We start from the raw sequence: 27,174 nt of genomic DNA on the forward strand, positions 1-27,174 counted from the left end.
ACAAAAAATTTTAAAAATACACTTTTCTTATTAACACTTAAAAAATTGGTTGCTAAGTCTTAAGCGCTCTTTAGGACAATTTTTCAAAAAACGGTCATATGAGTCAATCCCCTTAAACAATGTAAGGCACACTTCCTAATATTGTAAAAAAGCTTTAGCATCATTAGAAATTTCTTTTTGTATTTTTGTTCTTTTATTCCATTCCGAAGAAAATGTGCTCTTTCTTTTTTTCGTATTTTTATCCGCCCAAACATTGGTTGCTGGTCGCTTTCCGCAAACGTATGGAAATGAATAAGAACATAATGAATAAAAAAACAAGAAAGGAAGCTAACTTCGGCACGCCGAAGTTTGTATACCCTTGCAGATTGGTTTTGATGTTTATATTATAGATTTAAATGCTGAAAACACACACAAAACAGAGTTTCATTACATTTTACCTATACTTATTATGCTTACAGTTTGACAGTTACAGTTTTACATTCCCAGCTTTACATTTTCTCTACATTTACCGATCGTTTATATGGCAGCTATATGATATAGTTGTCCGATTTTCATAAAATTTTTACCAAAATTCTGAAATAATAAAAAAAAGCTTATATCTAAAAGTAGATAAGAATATGTTTAAACACAACGAAGTTATAATTTTTTTCCTATTCATTTGCCGATCGTTCCTATGGCAGCTATAAGATATAGTCGTCCGATTTTCATAAAATTTTTACCAAAATTCTGGAATAATATAAAATGGCTATGTCTCAAAAAGGATTCAAAAATATTGAAAAACAGCCAAGTTATAATTTTTTTTTCTAAAAATTTATCGAACATTTGTATGGGAGCTATATGATATAGTCGTCCGATCCGGCCCGTTCCGATATATATAGCAGTGAGAGTATATAGAAGACTATATGCAAAGTTTCATTCAGATAGCTTTAAAACTGAGGGACTAGTTTGCGTAGAAACGGACAGACGGACGGACGGACGGACAGACGGACAGACGGACATGGCTAGATCGACTCGGCTGTTGATGCTGATCAAGAATATATATACTTTATAGGGTCGGAAACGTCTCCTTCACTGCGTTGCAAACTTCTGACTGAAATTATAATACCCTGCAAGGGTATAATAACCACCCCGAAGCTAAGAGTAGGAGTATTGTATATACATTTGTATTTGAAAATTGTAAAACCAACCCCCAAGAAAACCCATTTCAAAAGCGGAAAAAAATGGCGATGGATTTTAAACATTCTTAAATTCTTAATTCTTAAAAAAAATTGAAATGGCTTATACTTGGAAACGAAGAACTAAAACCACACTGGCCTATGCCGTCTGGATTAACCTAACCTATACTTGGAACTTTGAAAAATTAAAACTAAATACAACAAGGAAGCTAACTTTGTCACATTAATAGAAGAAATATTAAAATAATAAATAAAATATATAGAAGCATATAATAATTTTGTTTTGAAAAAATTTTAAAAAAAAGTTTAACCCTTTAATCCTAAAAAAACTATATTTTATATTTAAATCGATACCGTTGTTGATGAAAATGGAAGAACATGAAAATGGAAGAACATTTTCCAACTGAATTTTTAAATTCACTAGATATACCTGGAGTGCCACCACATAATCTTCGATAATCCATTATCCACCTCAATCACCGGAAATATACTAGAAGCAACCATTTTAACGGGGAAGTTTAAAGAAACAGTGGTGTTGCCACGTACTCCAATGATACCCTTGAAAAGGCTACAGTTTCAAATTCGTTTATCTTTTGCCGTGTCTATAAATAAGTCTCTAGGTCAAATTTCCATTTGTGGTTTACATTTGGAAAATCCATGTTTTTCTCATGGGCAACTACATTTTGCATGTTCACGTGTAGGAAAACCGTCGAATCTATTTGTGTTAGCTAAAGACAGGCTAACCAAAAATATCGTGCACCGATTAGTGCTAAATCAAATTAAAATTAAAAGTATTTATAATTCAAATAATAAATATTACTGTTAAAGATTTAGGACTATCTGCCTTACCTACTTCATTCATAAGTTTATGTGTCATATGTAATTCATTAAGAACTTTGTAATATACTCATTTGTTAGCCACAGCGTGGCCGGGTCTTCTAGTATCTAATATAATAAACATTATACATTTAAATGCTGAAAAACACACAAAACAAAGTTTCCTTATATTTTACCTATACTTTTTATACCCTTGCAGGGTATTATAATTTCAGTCAGAAGTTTGCAACGCAGTGAAGGAGACGTTTCCGACCCTATAAAGTATATATATTCTTGATCAGCATCAACAGCCGAGTCGATCTAGCCATGTCCGTCTGTCCGTCTGTCCGTCTGTCCGTCCGTCTGTCCGTCCGTCTGTCCGTCCGTCTGTCCGTTTCTACGCAAACTAGTCTCTCAATTTTAAAGCTATCTGAATGAAACTTTGCATGTAGTCTTCTATATACTCTCACTGCTATATATGTCGGAACGGGCCGGATCGGACGACTATATCATATAGCTCCCATACAAATGATCGATAAATTTTTAGAAAAAAAATTATAACTTGGCTGTTTATCAACATTTTTGCACCATTTTTTAGATATGGCCATTTTATATTATTTCAGAATTTCGGTTAAAAATTCATGAAAATCGGACGACTATATCTTATAGCTGCCATAGGAACGATCGGGAAATTAATAGAAAAAACATTATAACTACGTTGTTTTTCAACCAATTTTTATCTACTCTGAGATATAAGCTTATTTTATTAGTTCAGAATTTTGGTATAAATTTTATAAAAATCGGACAACTATATCATATAGCTGCCATACAAACCGATCGGTAGATGTAGAGAAAATGTAAAACTGTAACTGTCAAACTCTAAACAATAAGTATAGGTAAAATTTAATGAAATAATATCTGCAAGGGTATACAAACTTCGGCGTGCCGAAGTTAGCTTCCTTTCTTGTTATATTCACAGATTAATAGTTAGTTACAGTTTTACATTCGCAGCTTTAAATTTTTCTGTACATATTCTAATAAAATAAGCTCATATCTTAAAGTACATGAAAATACGTTGAATAACAACGAAGTTATAATTTTGTTCTATTCATTTTCCGATTGTTCCTATGGGAGCTATAAGATATAGTCGTCTGATCATTATAAAAATGAAAACCGGAATTCTGAATAAAATTGCCATATCTCAAAACTGAAAATATGTTGAAAAACATCGAAGTTATAATTTATTTTCGAATAATTTGTCGACAATTTCTATATGATATAGTCCGATCAGGCCCGTCCCGACATATATAGTAGTGGGAGTATACAGAAGACTATATGCTAATTTTCACTCAGATAGCTTTGAAAATAAGGGACTAGTTTGCGTGAAACGGACAGACGGACATGGCTAGATCGACTCGGCTGTTGATACCGATCAGAAATATATGTATATACTTTATAGGGTCGGAAATGTCTCCCTCACTGCGTTGATTCTTCTGACTTCTGACTGAAATTATACATTGTACCATTTGACAAGTTTACATATGTATGTATTGAACTTTTTCGATTAACCCTCTAGTGCCCAAGACCGCCTCTAGACGGGCAATGTTAAAAACACCGTTATTTTATTATTATCATTCTTTTCACATGGTTTTCCGTTTTTTCTAATTCAGGAAAGTCCAAAAATTAAGTTCGTTGCGTTTGGAATACATACTAGAGGTAGCGCAAGCTGCTGTATTCATTTGAAGTTGAAAATTTGTGCAACTCGGACAAAATAATTATTTTTTAGGAAATGCAACAAATAAATACTTTTTTTAAAAATTGGAAAAAAAAAATTGTACTGTGTTGCTGACAGTCTTAATAACATTTATAATAAACATTTAAACAAAAAAAAATTGTTTACCTAATTTTTTTTGGCCTACCTTCCCAGAACCGCCTTCATGCGGTCCAAGGTTTTAGTCATATAAAACTCGATCCGAGCAAAAGTAAATTTTTTTTTAAAACAAACATTCACTTTTGATACATACTGAATCCAAAAATAATTTTTTTTTTTTTGAAAAAAAAAATTTGGGCACTAGAGGGTTAATACGGTTCCGAAAATTGAATATAGAATCTATTTTATTTTTTATTTAATCCCTTGCAGATTGCAATTGGATCAATAAGAATCGAGCCATTCTGGTTTAATAATTAAAAAATAAATAAAAGCAAATATATAAAAGTTGCATATTTATACATTGCATAAATAAAATGCTGAAAACACATACAAAACAGAGTTTCATAACATTTTACCTATACTTATTATGTTTACAGTTTGACAGTTACTGTTTTACATTCCCAGTTTTACATTTTCTTTACATTTACCGATCGATAACTGCCATAGCTATATGATATAGTTGTCAGATTTGTATAAAATGTATACCAAAATTGTGAAATAATAACAAAAGCTCATATCTCAGAGTAGATGAAAATACGTTGAAAAACAATGAAGTTATAATTTATTTCTATTATTTTTCCGATCGTTCCTATGGCAGCTATAAGATGTAGTCGTCTGATTTTCATAAAATTACAACCGAAATTCTGAAATAATATAAAATGGCCATATATCAAAAATTATGTGAAAGTCGGAAAAGTCTTCTTCACTGCGTTGCAAACTTCTGACTAAAATTATAATACCCTGCAAGGGTATAAAAATAACAGGAAATATATAAAAGTTATATTCTTATAAACATGATACAATTATACAAGGTAGTCCCGTCGGAAAAATAAGCCCTAGTTCGGCTTATCAAAATGTGTGTGAGACGGGTATAGCCTAAAAGTTTAAATGAAATGTCTCAATGAATAAGCACAAGCTAATACATAGCATATAATAATTTGGTTTTGATAAAATAAATAAAAAAGGTTTAATCGTATAAAATAACTATATTTTACATTTAAAATATCTAATAAAATAAACATTATAAATATAAATGCTGAAAAAAACTAATATAAAGTTTCATTGCATTTACCTATACTTATTATATTTACAGTTTGATAGTTACAATTTTACTATAAAATGCAAAAATTGAACATTTGTTTGGATTTTTTGTTTCAGACAAGAATTACGAGCTGCACATTTCCCGCCAATTAGGGACTGCTGTGACGAGGCGCTTCAGTGAACTACTTATTAGTCCGCCATTTTATAATATTTATTTACGAAAAAATTAATTTAAGCACTTTAAATATGTATAAAAATATACCAAAAATTGAAAGAAGCTTGGTCGTTTCTTTTTCTTCCAAAAAAATCGCGAAAAACAACTAATTTTTGGCCTCCTAATTCAGGAAACCCCCTTAATGGCAACTACATCATATGGGACGGACATGGCTATATTGACTCGGCTGTTGATGATGATCAAGAATATATATACATTATAGGGCCGAAATATATTTTTTCAAGGGTTTTTGATGTGCTGAACTTGAATGCGACCTTAGAGAGTTCATTTCATTCGGTAACCTGAACACTATTTTTTTTTTTTTAATTTATTTTATTAAACGAGGGTTACTGTATTTTAAAGAACGTTCTTTCCTTTAAAAATACCTTATTTGAAACATTTTTATTAGTCTCAGAGATATCGTGCGTTTGAAGTTTCTAAGTATAGTGAATTTGACGATATGTATAAAGCAAATGTCGATATATTCAACAGATATATATATATATATATATATATATAATAATAGACCTCTTTCAAACGATGTAATAACATACATGAAATTAGAAACTAGTTGAAATATTTTTAATTTATTTTTGGTAAGGGTTGCAACGATTCGTCATAAGATAGTCGTGCTACTTTTGTTTGTTATAATAAGTATAATAATAGTGATGATGATAAATTGAACATACCATTGTCACTGGTAGACCATTCGCAGCGCCGTTTGCATATGAGTAAGGTGAGACCAGGTATCCCATATTGAAGCTTGTCGTGTGCGTATCTAACTTATCTGAAAAATTAATTATATATTTTTATACTTATATTTAAATGTAAATAAAATATATTTAATAACATATGCGCATTTTCCCTTAACATAAGCGATTCCCCATAATATAAGGAAATTTTTCTTAAATTTACCTTAAATTTCTAAATAATTTTAGCTGGTCGCTATCAACAAATGGGTTTGCTTTGTCTTAGATTGGTTCATAAGGGGCTGATCAAATTTTGACCCGTTGTAGTCACGAACTCATGGATAGTAATAGAGCACTAATTTAATTCATAAAATGCATTTCATTTGCAGCCGCAGAAAGCATTTTTAAATAATTTTAAATAATTTTTAATGCTGGTGAATAGAGTTGCCGAGATTGTGAAAAATGTTCTTTAAGTATAACGATGAATTCGGTTTGTAAATTAAATTGACTATTATTTTAAACCAGAACACTGACAACTCTTCAATTGTCACTCTCAGATCCAACATTGAATAATCCTAAGATATATGTTAGAATCGAATCGATTCTGAGCTTTACGCACCAAATATTTATTTATGTTAACTGTAGATAATTCAGTTACGCAATAATGTTGCTAAAATATCGAAAAATTTAATTCCAAAGTAAAACTATTTTTAAGAAACAACGCATAACAAACAAATAAACAAACAGCAACTTCATATTAATACGTAATTAAAGATATAAAAATAAATAAAATAAAAATAAAAATAAAAATAAAAATAAAATAAAATAAAAATAACTAAAAATAATAATATAAAATAAAATAAATAAATAATTAGTTCATATAATAATTAATGTCTAATTTTAACTCAAGTGACCAGGGCATTAATAATAAGTATTTTATACTTGTAGCACTGGGCTAATTTTGTCAAAATAAATAAATAAATTAAATACAATTTTGCAATTTACATAATCGCAAAAAATAATTAATTTTTTACGTTGTTTTTTAATTGCTACTATTTTTACCGCAGCTGTACCATATGTGTATCAGGGCAGCAGTGCTAAAATTGTCTTTTTGAGAAAATGGGTAAGCAGTAAAATAAAATTAAGTATAATTAAATACATTTATTTTATTATGATAAATATGTACAGATTGTTATAGTATAACGATTATATATTATTTGAAATAAATAATTTATATATGTTTATATATCTGAAAGATTTTGACCTTAAAGTCGAAATTTGCTATGATTTTCTCAACATTTTTACTAAAGTTAAACTATAACATTTTTCTCTTTGAAAGCTTTTTAGCAAAAAACAAAAAAATATATATACATACATATGTACATTAAGAAGAGAAACAAAACAAATAAAGTAGCGTGTCCGTCGCTGAACGATCTTCATCACCTTGTTAGCTCCATGCATATTGGTAAATGTGGATCTCAAAGTTTAAGTCAACGCAAAGCAGCCGGTTTATTTTTTCCGAAGCTCCACCTTTTCCCTTTCCGCTCTTCCCCTCTTGTTACGCAGATCTCTCTCTATTTAAAATATGCGCTCTTTAAGTGGACACTCTCCGCTCTGCTCTCCAACTACAACTCTACGCGCGAGCACGTTATTAAAATACCACTACAGCCAGCTACACATATATACCTACGTATACATATACGTATACATATACATATTTATATTCACTGTTAGGACCATCGGTTATACATATGTATAAAATTATATTGAGAATTGTTCCCTGCCGCAAGTCATATCTGTCGTAACTGTCACGTTTGTGTAGTGACTTTTCCTATGAACATTTTCACTTTCAGTGGTGAGTTTTCTTATGAAAATGCTGTCTTATCATATAAAGAAAAATAAAGAGGCATTTTATAAACGATTTAACCGGTTTTAAAATACAGTTTATACCATACCGCTAAATGTATTCTTTTAAGCATTGGTAAATCCATATGTACGTATGTGATTGTAGCTATAAAATTTGTGTGTAAAAAAAAAGGTACTTAAAGTTGCTACAACAAATCTTAAGTCTAGCTAGATGAAACCCCTTAAAATGCATTTGAATTATATTTCTTTTACACTTTTTTGGTGACGCGTTTCATTCGTGTATTATTTTAATTTATACTCTAAAATAGTGGATGCAAGCCAAGCATTCGTAGGTTCGTTTTCCAGGGTAATGAAATGTGTTCTTTAAAATACAATTTAAAAACGATTTTTTTTTTATTAAAAATTTATACTTACTAAAAACCGGGCTGTGGTCGGGTCTAGCTACTTTCTGACTCTTTTCCTATATTCACAAAAAAAGAAAAAATTACAATATTATCAAATTGAGGCAAAAATATTATAATAATTAATATATACTCGGTTCACTGTTTATGTATTGTTTTTTATAATATTTATAGATCAATAGTGTTCTGTTTTTTTTAAATTTTAATTAAAGCTGAATCTGAAACACATAAACAGTTAACTTTCATTATTTAAGTTATAATAGATTTGTTTATCTTACCTCACTTTCCGTTAAATCTATTAAGCTTGATTTTTCTTCAACTAATAAGTTTTCGGATGAAATTTTATCGTCTTCACGATCCCCTTCGTCTTTAAATATCTTAACTTCGTCTGTGCTGCATAAATCATCCCCAGATGATCCATGCCTGGTGTGTGTATGCGGCATTTTTCGCTCCTTTCCCAGGCGTTTGTTTGACGACGGATTAATAGTTTATTAACTTTACAGTACAGTATAACCTATTTATATCCATAACGTTTATCAATGACACCCAGCTAATACCTAAAAGAAAAAGAAAAAATTTTAAATATTGACATTACTGTAAAATAGCAATAAGTTTTATTTGGCAACTTAAAAGGAAGGAAAGAAAGTTTGCTTTGGCAATCTCTTTTTATACCCTTGCAGGGTATTATAATTTCAGTCAGAAGTTTGCAACGCAGTGAAGGAATGTGCATCAAGTTAGCAGGGCAACTTTGGATTTTCAAAATTTTGATTATACCATAATTTGCCGTTAATTATCCGTTAATTATTCGTGAAAGAAAAAAATTTGCCGTTCAATTTTTGATCCTTTTTTTGATGTCCTGGGCAACTCCTGCAAACTTGAACATTTCCAAATTTTTTTTTTTCTCATAATTTGCCGTTAATTATTCGTGAAAGAATAAAATTTGTTGCTCAAGTTTTTATTATTATTTTTTAAAAACATAAAGTTGCCCTGCTAAGTTGATATCAAGTTAGCAGGACAACTTCTGAAATCCTTCACATTTCCAAAATCTTTTTTTTTTTGCCAGAATTTGCCGTTTAATATTCGTTAATTATTCGTGAAAGAATTAAATTTGTAGCATATTTTTTTATATTTATTTTTATTTTTTAAAAACGCAAAGTTGCCCTGCTAAGTTAAGTCAAGTTAGCAGGACAACTCCTGAAATCCTTAACATTTCAAAAATCTTTTTTTGCCAGAAATTGCCCTTAATTATTCGTGAAAGAACTAAATTTGTTGCTCGTCTCTTTCAGTTTTTATTTTAATAAAATGATTTGCTTCGTAAATATTTACAAATCGGCTTTGTTTTATTAAGAAGAGTGGCAACGCCAAATTAGTTGAAAAGTGACGCGTGTGTATGGCCATGCATGTGTTAGTGTTAGACTGCATGCAGGCGGCTGGACATTTTAATTCACTCTATAAAAATTAAGAATAGGAATTCCTTTAATGTTAATGCAGACGTTAAAAAAGGGAATGAGTGGACGTGGCACATTTTCCAATAAATATGTACATTTTACAACAATTGGCTCTCAAATGTCATTTAAATTATTTTATTATCTTATTTGGTTCAAAAGTTATTATTTTTGCAACGTAAAATGGGAAAAGGCGCTACTGTGCGACGGTGCGCTTCCTTGCTTATGCTTACTACTAGCATAAGCTACACTTTTTTTAAGCGGCTAAACTCCGTATAAACTAAGAAAGAATGCAAACTTCGTTACGCCGAATTGATAAATATATGTATAAGCGGAACAAAAACAAAATAATTACCGATACATATTACTTTTACAGTTACAGTTTTACATCAGAGCTTTACATTTTCTCTATATCTATGTAGCTATGGCCGCTACATTTATGATTTAGTCTTCCGATTTTCATAAAATTTAATTTTATTTCTCAGAGTAAACAAAAGTATACAATATGTTTTTCTAAAAAATTTCCGAACGGTCCTATGGACAATTATAGTAGTGAGAATAGTTAGAAGACTATCTGCAATTCATTGAGATAGATTTTTAACCTGAGGGACTTTGCGATCGACTCGGCTGTTAATGCTGATCAAGAATATAGGGTCGAAAATTACGATTTTCTTGCCGAGAAGACAATGTGGCAAATATAAATACAGTTAAGATGAGGCCCGTTATAGTAGATTTAACTTCTCGGTTAAATCTCTCTTTCATGAGTCTCACCTTAATTTAATTATACCCTTGCAGGGTATTATAATTTCAGTCAGAAGTTTGCAACGCAGTGAAGAAGACGTTTCCGACCCTATAAAGTATATATATTCTTGATCAGCATCAACAGCAGAGTCGATCTAGCCATGTCCGTCTGTCCGTCTGTCCGTCCGTCTGTCCGTCTGTCCGTCTGTCCGTTTCTACGCAAACTAGTCCCTCAGTTTTAAAGCTATCTGAATGAAACTTTGCATATAGTCTTCTATATACTCTCACTGCTATATATGTCGGAACGGGCCGGATCGGACGACTATATCATATAGCTGCCATACAAATGTTCTATAAATTTTTAGAAAAAAAATTATAACTTGGCTGTTTTTCAAAATTGCATCATTTTCGGGATATGGCCATTTTATATTATTCCAGAATTTTGGTAAAAATTTTATGAAAATCGGACGATTATATCTTATAGCTGCCATAGGAACGATCGGGAAATTAATCGAAAAAAATTATTGCTTCGGTGTTTTTCAACGTATTTTAATCTACTTTGACACATGAGCTTTTGGTATTATTTCAAAATTTTGGTTTAAATTTTATGAAAATCGGACGACTATATCTAATAGCTTTCATAGGAACGATAGGGAAAGTAATAGAAGTAATAGAAAAAATTATAACTTCGTTGTTTTTTAACGTATTTTCATCTACTCTGAGATATGAGCTTTACTTATTATTATAGAATTTTGGTACACTGATAAAAAAAATAAAATCTTCTTTTGAGATTTTGCGCAATCTTCATTTAAAATCTTACTATAAGACCAAAAATACTACAAAGAAGATTTTTCAGGGTATATTTACGAACAAAATAATCTACATTTAGGATTTGCACATTTTTTGGCATTCTTAAAAAAAAAATCTTAAAAAAAGACCAAATATTCTAATAAGAAGAAGAAAAAATCATAAAGTAATACCGAAAATGATTTATTTTAAGAAATAAAAATCGTAAATTAAGATTTTGGTTAATCTTAAAAATTTAGAAGAGACGGCTTCTAGTGTTGTCTCTTTTTTTCTCACACAAAAATGGAAGTCATAGTGCCGTCTCGCTCTTATGACCATTCTTAAAAAATCTATTTTTAGCTCAGAGGGGGAGATACATTTTTTTTTTTGTTTTCTCTGTCCTTGGAACTGTATGTATTCACGTTCCCGACAATAGTGTTTGATTTGCCTCAGTGGCCCAGTTGGTAAGCGGTCGGTCGTAGTAGCTTTTAATAAAATTTCTAATACTAATTTAATTAATAATAATCATTTCTAGCTCTATAATTACAGATTATAAAAATTCTTTCACAATAATGTTTAATTTAAAATGTTTGGTATTACGAATGTTTAGTAGTATTAACTAAGGACGGTCTCGTTAGGATTCAAACAAATTTTTTTTTTCTTAATTTAAGCCTTGTTATGGTAATTTTTTAAGATTTTCGGTCGTTTATCGTTCTTATTTTAAACTTTTTTAAGGATTGAAATAATATTTGAAAAATCTCAAATGTAGAATGAAAAAGTACTTAACCCTCTAGTGCCCAAATTTTTTTTTTCAAAAAAAAAATTATTTTTGGATTCAGTATGTATCAAAAGTGAATGTTTGTTTTGGAAAAATTTTTACTTTTGCTCGGATCGAGTTTTATATGACTAAAACCTTAGACCGCATAAAGGCAGTTCTGGGAAGATAGGCCAACAAAAAATTAGGTAAAATTTTTTTTTGTTTAAATGTTTATTATAAATGTCATTGAGACTGTCAGCAACACAGTACAATTTTTTTTTCTAATTTTTTTCCAATTTCTAAAAAAAGTATTTACAAGAAAGGAAGCTTACTTCGGCCCGCCGAAGTTTGTATACCCTTGCAGTTTGCAATTGGTTTTAATAAAACTGCAAAAAAAAAAGTATAATCAGTTTAAATTACTTTATTTTACATTTAAAATATCTAATATAAAAAACATTATAGATATAAATGCTGAAAAAAAACAAAATATTATCAAATTTCATTACGTGTATTTACGTTTAGGTTTGTTTACATTTTGACAGTACATACACTCGGTAGATGTAGAGAAAAATGGAAAGCTATTTTTCTCTACATCTACCGATCGCTTCTATGGAAGCTAATAGTTGTCAGAATTTCATGAAATTAAAAATAAATAAATAAAATATGTTGAAAAACAGCGAAGTTATAATTTATTTTCTAAATATTTTTATATAATTTCTATGACAGCTATATGATATAGTCGTCCGATTCGACCCGTTCCGACTTACATAACAGCGAGAGTATTCAGAAGACTATATGCAAAGTTTCGCAAGTTCGACTCGGCTGTTGATGCTGGTCAAGAATATATATACATACTTTATAGGGTCTGAAATGTCTCCTTCACTGCGTTGCAAATTTCTGAGTAAAATTATAATACCCTACAAGGGTATAAGTATTCAATGGTAATGAGTTTAACTATAAATTATAGATACATAAGATAAGTAAATCATTACTTGCAAGATATCATTTTTTTCTGCCTAAAAAGTAGTCAATAAAAGCTGAAATCGATTTAAGCTAACGACTAGTCCCATAACTTGCGCGGATTTTTCCTAAACAAAAATAGTTAATTTATCATCGGCTGCGTCTGCAGAAATACAACGCAACAAACCAAAACAGCTCACGGTTTAAAATATCAGAATATACCAAAAAGTATGGAGACTGCAACTTCAAAGGATTCTATTTAACATGCTGGCTGCACCATCTGACTTGTTTATTGCATCTCTAAGGCAGAAATGTTTAACATATTAGAAATTGCTTAATATAGGTAGTTTTGGTACCAAAAAGAATAAATAAATACAAAAAAGGTTTATTTTGTTCAGTTATTTAAATATGTATTATTTCGCATATATACCCTATAAAATGGCGAATCGGTAGGTGTGGCACATTGTGCAATATAAGTTTTAGAACAAATACCTGCCAAAAGCAGTTTAAATTATTCGATTATCTTAATTCGTCCACAAATGATAAATTTTGTTGAATTTTTTATTTTTTTTGTTTATCTTAATAATATGGTGTCCAAGTTTCACATCGGTCATAGAAGAATTCACGAAGTTATGCAGAGTTGAACGTAGGTCGTTCGATGTTCAATGTATAAGCATCACAAAGTTTAAAGCGCTCTCCTGAAAAATGCCATTTTTATACCCTTGCAGGGTATTATAATTTCAGTCAGAAGTTTGCAACGCAGTGAAGGAGACGTTTCCGACCCTATAAAGTATATATATTCTTGATCAGCATCAACAGCCGAGTCGATCTAGCCATTTCCGTCTGTCCGTCCGTCTGTCCGTCTGTCCGTTTCTACGCAAACTAGTCCCTCAGTTTTGAAGCTATCTGAATGAAACTTTGCATATAGTCTTCTGTATACTCTCACTGCTATATATGTCGGAACGGGCCGGATCAGATGACTATATCATATAGCTGCCATACAAATGTTCGATAAATTTTTGGAAAAAAAATTATAACTTGGCTGTTTTCCAATATTATTCCATCATTTTTGAGATATGGCCATTTTATATTATTCCAGAATTTTGATAAAAATTTTATGAAAATCGGACGACTATATCTTATAGCTGCCATAGGAACGATCGGGAAATTAATCGAAAAAAATTATAACTTCGTTGTTTTTCAACGTATTTTAATCTACTTCGGTAAATAAGCTTCTGGTATTATTTCAGAATTTTGGTATAAATTTCATGTAAATCGGACGACTATATCTTATAGCTGCAATAGGAACGATAGGGAAAGTAATAGAAAAAATTATAACTGCGTTGTTTTTCAACTTATTTTCATCTACTCTGAGATATGAGCTTTACTTATTATTATAGAATTTTTGTATAAATTTTATGAAAATCGGACAACATTATCATATAGCTGCCATAGAAGCGATCCGTAGATGTAGAGAAAATGTAAAGCTGGGAATGTATAACTGTAACTGTCAAACTGTAAACATAATAAGTATAGGTAAAATGTTATGAAACTCTGTTTAGTGTCTGTTTTCGGCATTATAATTTATAATATAAATATGAAAACCAATCTGCAAGGGTATACAAACTTCGGCGTGCCGAAGTTAGCTTCCTTTCTTGTTAAATTGGTGTCACGACAACTCAAAACCTACTGAACCAATCGGTTTGAAATTTGGAACAGTTTTTTTTTTAATTTTAAATTTTATTATATATATTTTTTTAAACAAATTAACTTAAATTTTTAGTCAAAAATCTGTGTTTTGCCTTCCGATTTTGATAAATCGCCGCGTGAGTACCTCGGGACGCTTATCCTTTAACAAATGCATTATAGTTTTTTGATTTCGGGTGATTTTGTGGACAGTTAGTACATCCTAACTCGCAAACCAAATTTTGTTTTTTAAAGGTACTGGGGATATTCCCTTTTACTCGTAGACCAGTAAATATTTTTCAATACTACATTTAAATGAAAATTGTTTACATGCTGTGTTATCTTATGGTATTTAATTTAATGAACTAACTTTAGCCGCTTCGCCACAATACATTTTTGAAAAGTGGCCCGTTTTGCACCAAATTAACCTTATTTTATATGATTATGTACATATTTACGAAACTCTAATAATCACATCTGAAAATGTTCTCTTTTCTATGCATTTTTTTTTTAGAAAACCTAAACAATTGGCATTCGATTATATAATGTTAATCTAACTCTGCAACTACGTTATTCGTGAACTTTCATTAAGTCCTAACTACTTAAATGTAAATGAAACTACATTCAAGATGAACTTAGACTTTATCATAAAGGTAAAGTTCTATCAAATTGACCTTGGCTGTATTCATGTGGATTTCGTTGGCTACCTGCTAGACATCGCATCGTAAGATTTTTCATGGATAGGTAGGTAGTTCTTAACTACATGCTTGTTAAAGAAAAAAAGGAAAAAGAAACTCCTCCATAAGGTGCGACAACAACAACAAAGCAAAATACTCATCGGGGTCGCAAGACTAATGACAACGAGTTTCTATTTTAAACGAAGATGATTGTGTGGATATCAACAGGTAGAGACCGAAAACACAACACAAAATATGCGTGTAAAACAGAATACAGAAAAAATTATATTTCAGCAAATAAATAAATAAATAACAAAGTAGAACCCACAGCGGTGTGTGTATGTACATAGTATACATACGATCCACACATACGATCCCCATTCTTGCATATATATACATATATATATATATATTTTTTTTTTTTGTATGTTTGTATATCGTGAGGGTATGGGTATGTATGCATACATACCAATGCAATGGAATTCTTGTGTATTTAAAAACTACATGCGGCTTTTCTTTGATACAAATATTTATTTAGTATTCGTTTTATTACTTACAAAATACTTGTGCATTAATATCCAAACGATAAAAACACTAAGTGATGTACTCGGATGTTTTTGTACATTTTAATTTTACTAAATATGATGATGATATGCCGTCGGCCACTCATGCTTCTACAGTTTTCTTCAGTGATTACTGACTGTTAAAGCAGAAAACAAAGTTTTGCACAATTAAGAAAGCAAAATATTGCTTTTATTTATTTTCTTCCTTTTATGGGATGATCATTATTGATGTACACATCAGTTGTATACATATAATTTACACACACACACACACACACACACACAAGCACGAGTTTCGTAGAACGAATGATCGAATGGTTATGTCGGCGCCTGATTAACACTCACATACTTATGTATTTCTTGTGATTTACATTTACACGAATAATTTAAAAACGATATGCGTCTATACATAATGTTCATATGAACATTAATATTTATACATCAAAGCACAAACTGTCGTAACCAAAACGGAACCTCGTACATAATTATTTATTTTTAGTTTGCTATGTTTTTGTACTTCTTGTCAGGGTTTAATTTTTTTAATAAACAGGCACGAATTTTAAGATTTGTTAAGAATATTTTATTATTAATTTTAATCGCGTTTAACAACAAACAGAACGGTGGACGCACATCCGCATGTTCGAATTTGTGGATTTTCACAGAGTGACAGCTTAACAGGGAATGGAATTCCAAATTGAGCGGGCGTTTAACAGAATTTTCTGTTAAAATGAGAGTTTAACAGAATGCGGTAACAGAATGAGATTGACAGAGTCGTTAACAGGGTTTTGCTTATGGAATTCCCAAATTGAGAGCCTAACATTGGCCTAAAATTAGAGATGATACAGATGGAAAAACATCGATGATACATCGATACATCGATTATTTTTTTCGACCTATGTTTCTGTGCCGTGTGTTTTCAGTTTTCACGCCACAGCGAAAACTGTGTCAAATGTGCAATAGGGTAGAAATCCGAACCGTTATACGGTCTTCCCACACAGCACATTTGTGAGGAACGTTTGGGATTTTTCACAAATGTGAAACTCGTGTTCCCACACAGCATTAAAGCGCATTTAGCATCCGAGCAGCTGATCGATCAGCTGTGAGCTCATGAAAACGTAAACAAAGGCTGTCGAATTGGCAGTTGCAAATTTGAAATGGAGCATTTACCAACTATTTTGGCTGTTGTACAACAGCAAAAGGCACAGATTGCGTCAGAATTTATCCGCAATAAATTTAAATGAATTAAATGACAAGGAATTTTAGTTTATCTAATGATTTTTCTCTAACAAAGAGCAAATTCCCCGAAGAGTGTCTATAGGTGGTATAGGCATCCAAAATCTTTAAAATAAGGTAGAGATAGGCGGTTTATATTAAATAGTAACAATTGGGGACATATTGGGGCAAGAATATACAGAAAAAACGCCAACAACTATTTGGGCATGCTTGTAGCTTTGGCGCCACGTTTTAAATTCCATATCTCATTTGTTCCTCGCCAAGTTTGTTTACATTTTCGTGGTGAATGGTCAAATTAAGAAGAAGAATCAGAGTTGCACCGAAAAACTATCGCCTAACTATCGCCAAACAAACCGGCGTTAGTTCAGCATTAAAATCTAATGCTGAACTAACGCCGGGCCATTTGGGAAAATTCGGAACGGCAAAACCTTATGGAGCATTTGTTCAACGGATGCTAAATGCGCTTTAACGCTGTGTGGGAAGACCCTATTAAGTAAAATTTAATTCCCAACCGATAACTGAAATGGTTATAGGAAGCGATGCTGCCTTTTCAGCTCTTTTACTGCTAATACTGTCTTCCCACACAGCACATTTGTGAGGAACGTTTGGGATTTTTAACAAATGTGAAACTCGTGTTCCCACACAACGTCAAAGCACATTCAACATCCGAACAGCTGATCGATCAGCTGTGGCTCATGAAAACGTAAACAAAGGCTGTCGAATTGACAGTTGCAAATTTGAAATGGAGCATTTACCAACTATTTTGGCTGTTGTACAACAGCAAAAGGCACAGATTGCGTCAGAATTTATCCGCACTAAATTTAAATGAATTAAATGACAAGGAATTTTAGTTTTTCTAATGATTTTTCTCTAACAAAGAGCAAATTCCCCGAAGAGTGTCTATAGGTGGTATAGATATCCAAAATCTTTAAAATAAGGTAGAGGTAGGCGGTTTATATTAAATAGTAACAATTGGGGACATATTGGGGCAAGAATATACAGAAAAAACGCCAACAACTATTTTGGGCATGCTTGTAGCTTTGGCGCCACGTTTTAAATTCCATATCTCATTTGTTCCTCGCCAAGTTTGTTTACATTTTCGTGGTGAATGGTCAAATTAAGAAGAAGAATCAGAGTTGCACCGAAAAACTATCGCCAAACAAACCGTGTTTAGACTTTAATGTTGATCTAACGGCGGTCCATTTGGGAAAATTCGGAACGGCAAAACCTTATGGACCGTTTGTTCAACGGATGTTGAATGTGCTTTAATGTTGTGTGGGAAGACCCTATAAATGTACGTTTTCATAAATATTGATAGTAATCGATTGGATTATGGAGGGTATTCTAGAGGTGCGAAAACATCGATGAAAACAACAATGCATTGATGTTCTTCTTCAATCATCGATATCAGAAGAACTTTTAGCCTCGTCGTTTTTGCTAGTACTCTGACGACGAAAATGATGCCTGCGAAAATTGAATGGCGTTGCCAGATCAAGACAGAAAACAGCTGATCTCGGGGTGTAACAATAGTTCATTTGATTTATTCTTACACCCATAATGGAGGGAAAGTTGAAGGAAAAACGTGGCACTGATAGGGGCTGTCAAGGGGAAGCCCCTAATATGGAATTTAACCCACAAATGACATTTTAATGCCATATTTATTAATATTTTAAATATTTTTTTTGAATATTTGTTTACAAACAGCTGTCCAGTGTGACCAAAGAAAATCCTTAAACTCCATAAAGGTACATTTTCATTTTTCTCGTCAGAGTACTAGGCTTAACCCAGAGAGCTGCATTGAGTATGATCGGTCCGGATCGATCAACAACGCTCAAGCCGATCACAACTCAACACAGAAGATCGCCACAACATGCTCGATCGATCTTCGCGAACAAAACGAACGATCTCGTTCAGTTGGCTTGATTGCTCTGCTCTGCTCCTGATTCAAACTGATTTTTTGGTACCGGTATGATGATCGGAACTGATTGTGCAGAAAAAGAACGATCAAGTCCGACGATTCAAAAGAGCTCAGGCTTCACTCATGTTGCGCCTGATTTGATTGTGAATGATGCAATCAGATCGAGAATTGCCTTGCGAAATGTGTTAAATTTTTTTTTTTTTAAACATATCTACATATATAAATATTTAAATGTTTTAAAGGAAACAAGTTGCGTTTCAACTAACTGATACAAATGACTTCAGTTATTTCTTCATAATTTACTCGTATAACTAAAATGTATGTAATGCAGAAAAAACTTAATATTTAATGCTTATAATTAATAAACAAACAGTCTGCGTCCGAGATTCTGCTAAATTTCGTCAGACTGAACCGAACCACTCGGTATGAGCAAATCAAAACCGGTGTGACCGAACGGTATGATTGCGATCAGCCTGAATGGAAGCAGCAGTCTCGATCATTCTTTGTTGCTCATACAACGCGTACGATCAAAAAAAAATCATTCCGAACCAAGTCAAGGGTAATCGGAACTGAATGTTCGCTTCGATCACGCTTGCTAACGATCATTCAATTTTGTTGATGCAAAGTTTGGCTCACATATAGATAGTTAGGCGATAGTTTTTCGGTACAACTCTGATTTCTTCTTATACGGGCATGACACTGCCGCATTAATTAGAGACTTCATTAAAGATTTGACAGCGCTATAGCGTTTTACACAAGTGCGAGCAAGACGACTATTTGTCGCTCTAATGCATTAGCTACTTCATTGGCGCGATAATCGATAGATCTTCATAAAAATACTAGATACTCGATAACAAAATACGGGTTTAATGAAGAAAATTGTAATTGAAAAATTTATTAGCCAGCTCATTGACAGTATGGTCTCACAATGAGAATTTTATTTGTATATCATTTCGCTGGTTTTTGAACTGAAAAAATATTAGAAAATTAGGAAAAATAATATGTTTTGCGGTGGCAAGGTTCTTGCGGTGTAAAATTAATTAAAATTTTTTTTTGGTAATAATTAAAAAAATTTTAGGCATCATAGGTTAAAAACATAAATTTATACGATTCTGCATTTATTTATGCAAGAATACTTCGACGAGGAATTCAGAAATTCATAGTAATACGCCGCGAATGGCGGCGGTTTTTTTTTGTTTACCTTTTACGGTCGGTGTGACCGTAGTCGTATTACCAAAATAATCCAAGCAAAATGACACATATAGTGGTCTCTTTCAAGGTTCTAATGAAGTAGCTAATTAATGAAAACTGCATTACAGTATCATATGGGCATTAACAGTGCAAATTTGACCAACACTACGAAAAATGTTTGGTATTTTTCACAAATACGAAACTCGTGTTCCAACAATGCCTCGAAGAGAGTGTGTATGGTGGTATAGGCGTCCAAAATCTATAACCTTTTCTATATTAAATAATAGCTATTGGGAACATTTTGGGGTAAGAATATACAGGAAAACACCAACGAATTATTTGGCGATGCTTCCAGCCTTAGTGCCACATTTTAATTCCATATCTGTATTGTTCCTCACTATCTTTGTTTACATTTTTGTAGTGAATGGTCCAATTTCACTGTTAAAGCCTAGTACTCTGACGAGAAAAAACCGCTGTATAAATTTAGACAGCGGCCAAACTCCATATAAAAAAAACGGTGTCGAAAAAAAAGAAGAAGAACTTTTAGACACGTCGTTTTTTTCGGTACTCTGACGACGAAAATGAAGCCTGCGAAAATTGAATGGCGTTGCCAGATCAAGATAGTAAACAGCTGATATCGCGCTGTCTAAATAATTCATTTGATTTATTTAGACACCCCTAATGGAGGGAAAGTTGAAGGAAAAAGGCGGCATTGATAGGGGCTGACAAGGGGAAGCCCATAATATGGAATTTAATCCACAAAGGACATTTTAATGCCATATTTATTAATATTTTAAATATTTTTTTTGAATATTTGTTTACAAACAGCTGTCCTGTGTGACCAAAGAAAATCCTTAAACGCCATAAAAAGTACATTTTCATGGCATTTCAGGACTTTCCTTAATTTTTTTTGGTCACACTAGCTCGGTAGCGAAATAAACAGCGATTCCGCTGTCTAATTTATACAGCGGGTTTTTCTCATCAGAGTACTAGGCTTAAGAAGAAGAAATCAGAGTTGCACCGATTCACTATCGACAACAAACTTTGGTTAAATTTAAGCCTAGTACTCTGACGAGAAAAAACCGCTGTATAAATTTAGACAGCGGCCAAACTCCATATAAAAAAAACGGTGTCGAAAAAAAAGAAGAAGAACTTTTAGACACGTCGTTTTTTTCGGTACTCTGACGACGAAAATGAAGCCTGCGAAAATTGAATGGCGTTGCAAGATCAAGATAGTAAACAGCTGATATCGCGCTGTCTAAATAATTCATTTGATTTATTTAGACACCCCTAATGGAGGGAAAGTTGAAGGAAAAAGGTGGCATTGATAGGGGCTGTCAAGGGGAAGCCCATAATATGGAATTTAACCCACAAAGGACAATTTTAATGCCATATTTATTAATATTTTTAATATTTTTTTTGAATATTTGTTACAAACAGCTGTTCAGTGTTACCAAAGAAAATCCTTAAACGCCATAATAAGTACATTTTCATGGAATTTCCCTAATTTTTTTGGTCACACTAGCTCGGTAGCGAAATAAACAGCGATTCCGCTGTCTAATTTAGACAGCGGGTTTATCTCGTCAGAGTACTAGGCTTTAGATGCACTCTAACGCATTTCAAAATGAGAATGCGGTTTGTTCAACGGACGGTGAATACGGTTTGACGCTATGTGGAAACCCTCTATAAACAATTGAACATATAAAGAGAATGCTTACACTCCGCAATTAAACAAAATGTTAAAGCAATACAAAACATTAAACATTATGATAACATAACCCCAAGTCAAAACGCCAAGTGAAATACTTACATATGCTAACAGCCATTAATTGTCCCGTGCACAGTGCCTTTTTTTTTTAACTGATTAGTATTGACACTGTTCAACACTAGTTTCCTTCTTTTGACAACTGGCAGTCAACGTGCCTCCTCCTTTTCCGGTTTAAACCGTTCAACATGGCAGTCGGCAAAAATAAGGGTCTTTCCAAAGGCGGCAAGAAGGGCGGCAAGAAGAAGGTGATTGATCCATTCTCACGCAAGGACTGGTACGATGTCAAGGCCCCCAATATGTTTCAAACTCGTCAAATCGGCAAAACCCTCGTAAACCGTACCCAGGGCCAGCGTATAGCTTCCGATTACTTGAAGGGACGTGTTTTCGAGGTTTCCCTAGCCGATTTGCAAAAGGACATTGATCCCGAGCGTTCTTTCCGGAAATTCCGTCTAATTGCCGAGGACGTGCAGGATCGCAATGTGCTGTGCAATTTCCACGGCATGGATTTGACCACCGATAAGTACAGGTTAGTTCTATGGTTTTACATACATATTTATACATAAATACATATTTCCATATATACATAGTTAACTACCTATGTATGTATAAAGTATTTTGTATAATACAAATATTGTTGGCCCGACACAAAAATGGTGTCATTAAACTAGTTTTCATAATAAATAAATCAACAATACTCTTTCAGGTCCATGGTCAAGAAGTGGCAAACTCTAATTGAAGCTATTGTTGAGGCAAAGACCGTTGATGGTTACCTTCTGCGTGTATTTTGCATTGGTTTCACCGCCAAGGATCAGCAGTCCCAGCGTAAAACTTGCTATGCTCAGCAGTCGCAGGTCCGCAAGATTCGTGCTCGCATGACCGACATTATCACCAACGAGGTCAGCGGTGCTGATCTGAAACAATTGGTCAACAAGCTCGCTTTGGATTCCATTGCTAAGGACATTGAGAAGAACTGCCAGCGCATATATCCTCTGCACGATGTCTTCATCCGCAAAGTCAAGGTGCTGAAGAAGCCCCGTTTCGATGTGTCGAAACTTTTGGAACTTCACGGTGATGGTGGTGGCAAGTCCACTGAAGCTGTAGTTTCCACCGAGGGAGCCGTTATTGACCGTCCCGAGGGCTATGAGCCACCAGTGCAGGAAGCTGTCTAAAAATTTATTTTCAAATGTGTTGCTGCTAAAAGAAATACACATCTAATCCACACAAAATGGGAAATATTTGTTTTTTTAGTAAATATGTTTGGATTTCTACTTTTTATATATAGGTTACTGGATCGTGGCAAATTTACCTTTAAATAGCGTGAGTTTAACAAAAGTAAAAAGAAAATGGCAAGTCTTAACATTTTTTATAATTTTAGGTTAGACGGCGGATTGGAATAAAGAAAAAATGGTATGTAAAGTCGATTAAAACGAAACATTTTGTATTACTTTAAAATATTCATTTTGTACTCTTAGCAAAAAATGCATTGTAAAAATATGAATTTACTTTTGAATGTGATGAACTTTTATTTTTCGTCTCTTATCACACGTGATGAAGATATTGTTTCTGAAATCCATTACAATTTTATTATGTGTAAACTTTAAATATTTTATAATCTCAAACTATTTTGTCTTTGTTTTTTCTAGATGATGGCTTACTACGAACTTGCATGACGTTCCAAATAACACTACAAAAATACAGGCGTGCTTACTTAACATTTTAAATGTTCATTTGCTATCCTAGAGCTACAAAAAACTCTTATTGATATAAATAAAACAAACGAAATCTGTATTTCCAAGTTTTACTTATTATTTTTTTTTTATTTTTTACTTTATAGGCTCAATATCTTGAGAATATTATGAAACTTACACATATTCAATAAATAATAAACAAATTTTTAACAACAAAACATAAAACTACAACTGTACGCTGAATAAGAAATAATTTTACAATTGAGCGTAAGAAGTATCAATCAAAAGATGTTTTCTGAAAATGAGTAGCAATGATCCCGTGATCAGCATCAACAGCCTAGTCGTCTTAGCGATATCGTTTTTAAGCAATTTAAGTCTTTTCTATTACAGTTATATTTGTAGCTGGCATAGCAACGATCGGAATATTAATTAAAAGAATAATATCTTAATTACAGTTTACAGTTTCTCAATATATTTTCATTTAATACGTACATATATAGCTATTTATTACAGAATACAGTTATTAATTTTTTTTTTTAACATAGTTGCATTGATCAAATTGATCAAATTTAAAAGAATTTAGCAAATTCTAAAACAGATTTCAAAACATTCGAATGCAAGAAAAACATTATAAATCGCAAAAGAAAATATGCGATTACCAAAAACTGAATAATCAGGCCTGCTCCGGTAATCGTAAAATTTTTTCGATTTCGTTTTGGGCGAAAACGAACCGTTTCCGTTATTAGCTGCTCCGGATTTCGGCAAATTTCTGCTATCGGAATGTTTCGTTTTCTCATCGTTTCCCACTGCTCAAACAGCTAACTTGTGTTTTTGGTAATAAGAAAACAACGTAAAGTACTGCCTTTTATATTTACAATTGCCCTTTTTATAAGCCAGAAAAAGGCAAAAATGGTAGAGTTAAGCAAATCTATGCACCTAAGATGCTGCCACACTTTTCACAGTTTTAATTCCGGTGGTCTCAAATAATTATTTGGTTAATTTGGACCATTTAAGTAATCACATTAAATAGCATTATTTATAAACAACCATTTTGGCGGTCCTTTAAAGTTATTAATGTATTCATTTATATTTTATAAGTATTTTTAACTGGATGTTTCGTTCCACCAACCATATGGCAACCTTGGCGATAACTTTTTGCGGTGAACTTATCGACCTATCGCCAAAACGAGAAAACTTGTTGAACACGGCAAAAATGTTGTTGTCAAATCTGAGGTGGTGTCAGAAATAATTTTTTTTTAAATAACTACGTGCCAGAATGATCTTGTGGTGGTGTGAAAATAAAGGTGCCCGTTTTTCAAATTGAACAAATCTTTCGTTTTCGATTACCGGAGCAATTTCTCGTTTTCAAAAACGAAAAAATCTTGCCGTTTTCGATTACCGGAGCAGGCCTGAATGTGTGATTTTTATAATCGCTTCCAATAATTTTTGAAAAAATATTTTTAAGGGGCACAAAGGGTCAAAATTAGCTTCATAGGGTCTTCCCACACACCAAAGCGCATCCACCGTCCGTTGAACAAACGGTCCATAAGGTTTTGCCGTTCCGAATATTCTCCAATGGACCGGCATCAAAGCGCATCTAAATCTAACGACCGTTTGTTTGACGATAGTAAGGCGATAGTTTTTCGGTGCAACTCTGATTTCTTCTTCTTAAAAGTGAAAATTTGACCAACACTACGAAAATGTATACACACTTGGCGAGGAACAAATGAAATATGGAATTTAAAATGTGGCGCCAAAGCTACAAGCATGCCCAAAATAGTTGTTGGCGTTTTTTTTTTTGTATATTCTTGCCCCAATGTGTCCCCTATTGCTACTATTTAATATAAAATGGAATTTGCTCTTTGTTATACGGTCTTCCCACACAGCGCATCTGTGAGGAACGTTTGGGATTTTTCGCAGATGCGAAACTCGTGTTCCCACAGAGCTGCATCAAAGTGCATCTGCATCCGAACAGCTGATCGATCAGCTGTGGCTCATGAAAACGTAAACAAAGGCTGTCGAATTGGCAGTTGCAAAGTTGAAATGGAGCATTTACCAACTATTTTGGCTGTTGTACAACAGCAAAAGGCACAGATTGCGTCAGAATTTATCCGCAATAAATTTAAATGAATTAAATGACAAGGAATTTTAGTTTTTCAAATGATTTTTCTCTAACAAAGAGCAAATTCCCCGAAGAGTGTCTATAGGTGGTATAGGCATCCAAAATCTTTAAAATAAGGTAGAGGTAGGCGGTTTATATTAAATAGTAACAATTCGGGACATATTGGGGCAAGAATATACAGAAAAAACGCCAACATCTATTTTGGGCATGCTTGTAGCTTTGGCGCCACGTTTTAAATTCCATATCTCATTTGTTTCTCGCCAAGTGTGTATACACTTTCGTAGTGATGGTCAAATTTTCAGAGTTGCACCGAAAAACTATCGCCTAACTATCGCCAAACAAACGGTCGTTACATTTAGATGCGCTTTGATGCAGGGCCAATTGAGAAAATTCGGAACGGCAAAACCTTATAGACCGTTTGTTCAACGGATGCCAGATGCGCTTTGACGGTGTGTGGGAAGACCCTTTTTTTGGAGCATTTGTTCAACGGATGCTAAATGCGCTTTAATGTTGTGTGGGAAGACCCTATTAGGCCATCATGGCCCTTAGTTGTCCGGATGTGTTAGTGTATGAACCTGGAGAATATTAGGCGGTTTCGAAATCCGTATGGATCGATGGCGAAGGCAACTAGTTCACCTGGGGCCCTCTTGGATGCTTCTTTTAAGGATGCCAGCACTGGGGGGTTAAGGTGTCTATTTGTGGCCTGCGCGGAAGCCGGGCGCTTGCCGATTAAATGCTCCAAAGCCTCGGAATCATCGCATTCCTTGCAGTTGTCGTGAGAACTCCCACTAACAGCCTGCGTTCTTCCCGTGGCAGATGCAGCAAGTAGTGGCTGATTCTGTCATTGCGCTCCTTGAACATGATTTTTGATATCTCACAGGACGTGGAGATTCTCTTCCATCTGATTTTTGCACGTGTGCCTGCCTGTCTCTCTAACTCGTCTTGAAGCGTTCATAGCGATCCATTTTGTTACTCGCAATCCCTACACGCCTTCATTTGCCTTGGTGGCTGAGGGTATCTAGTACTTACAAACAAGTTGACCTTCTCATGTGATCGGTTGATTAACCTGTATGTGGTGTATGGGGCTTTAAGTTTTCTTTTATAATAAAACGAGTTGAATTCTTCTTATAATTTAATTGTTAACAGTTTAGAGTTGGAAATGAAATGGAGCATTTACCAACTAATTTGGCTGTTGTACAACCGCAAAAGCACAGATTGCGTCAGAATTTATCCGCACTAAATTTAAATGAATTTAATGACAAGGAATTTTTTTTTTCTAATGTTTTTTCTCTAACAAAGAGCAAATTCCCCGTACAGTGTCTATAGGTGGTAGAGGCATCCAAAATCTTTAAAATAAGGTAGAGGTAGGCGGTTTATATTAAATAGTAACAATTGGGGACATATTGGGGCAAGAATATACAGAAAAACACCAACAACTGTTTTGGGCCTGTTTGTAGCTTTGGCGCCACATTTTAAATTTAATTTTTCAATTGTTCCCCGCCAACTT

General features: G+C 33.1%; 2 protein-coding genes across 7 annotated transcripts in view; one reads left to right on the top strand and one right to left on the bottom strand.

Annotated features, from left to right (window-relative positions):
- Positions 1-16,432, bottom strand: part of pan (transcription factor pangolin) — a 66,593-nt gene extending 50,161 nt beyond the window's left edge. For 2 of the 6 annotated variants that reach the window (XM_041776714.2, XM_070287581.1), the window contains exons 1-4: positions 15,742-16,430; positions 8,411-8,689; positions 8,146-8,191; positions 5,866-5,963 (exon numbers count right to left, since the gene is read on the bottom strand). In XM_041776714.2, the coding sequence (XP_041632648.1) occupies positions 5,866-5,963; positions 8,146-8,191; positions 8,411-8,575 (309 nt within the window). In that variant the 5' untranslated portion in view covers positions 8,576-8,689; positions 15,742-16,430. Of the gene's footprint in view, positions 1-5,865; positions 5,964-7,240; positions 7,266-8,145; positions 8,192-8,410; positions 8,690-15,741 lie in introns of those variants that run through there. The other 4 variants (XM_041776712.2, XM_041776711.2, XM_070287584.1 and 1 more) reach the window with 4 other exon arrangements.
- Positions 16,433-22,006: 5,574 nt separating this feature from the next.
- On the top strand, positions 22,007-23,083 carry RpS3A (ribosomal protein S3A). Its single transcript, XM_017180749.3, has 2 exons — positions 22,007-22,383; positions 22,561-23,083. The coding sequence occupies exons 1-2, from the start codon at positions 22,043-22,045 to the stop codon at positions 23,024-23,026; spliced, it is 807 nt and encodes a 268-aa protein (XP_017036238.1). The 5' UTR covers positions 22,007-22,042; the 3' UTR covers positions 23,027-23,083.
- Positions 23,084-27,174: the final 4,091 nt, after the last annotated feature.

This window comes from Drosophila kikkawai, chromosome 4, assembly GCF_030179895.1.
Source record: "Drosophila kikkawai strain 14028-0561.14 chromosome 4, DkikHiC1v2, whole genome shotgun sequence".
NCBI classification, from domain to species: Eukaryota; Metazoa; Arthropoda; class Insecta; order Diptera; family Drosophilidae; genus Drosophila; species Drosophila kikkawai.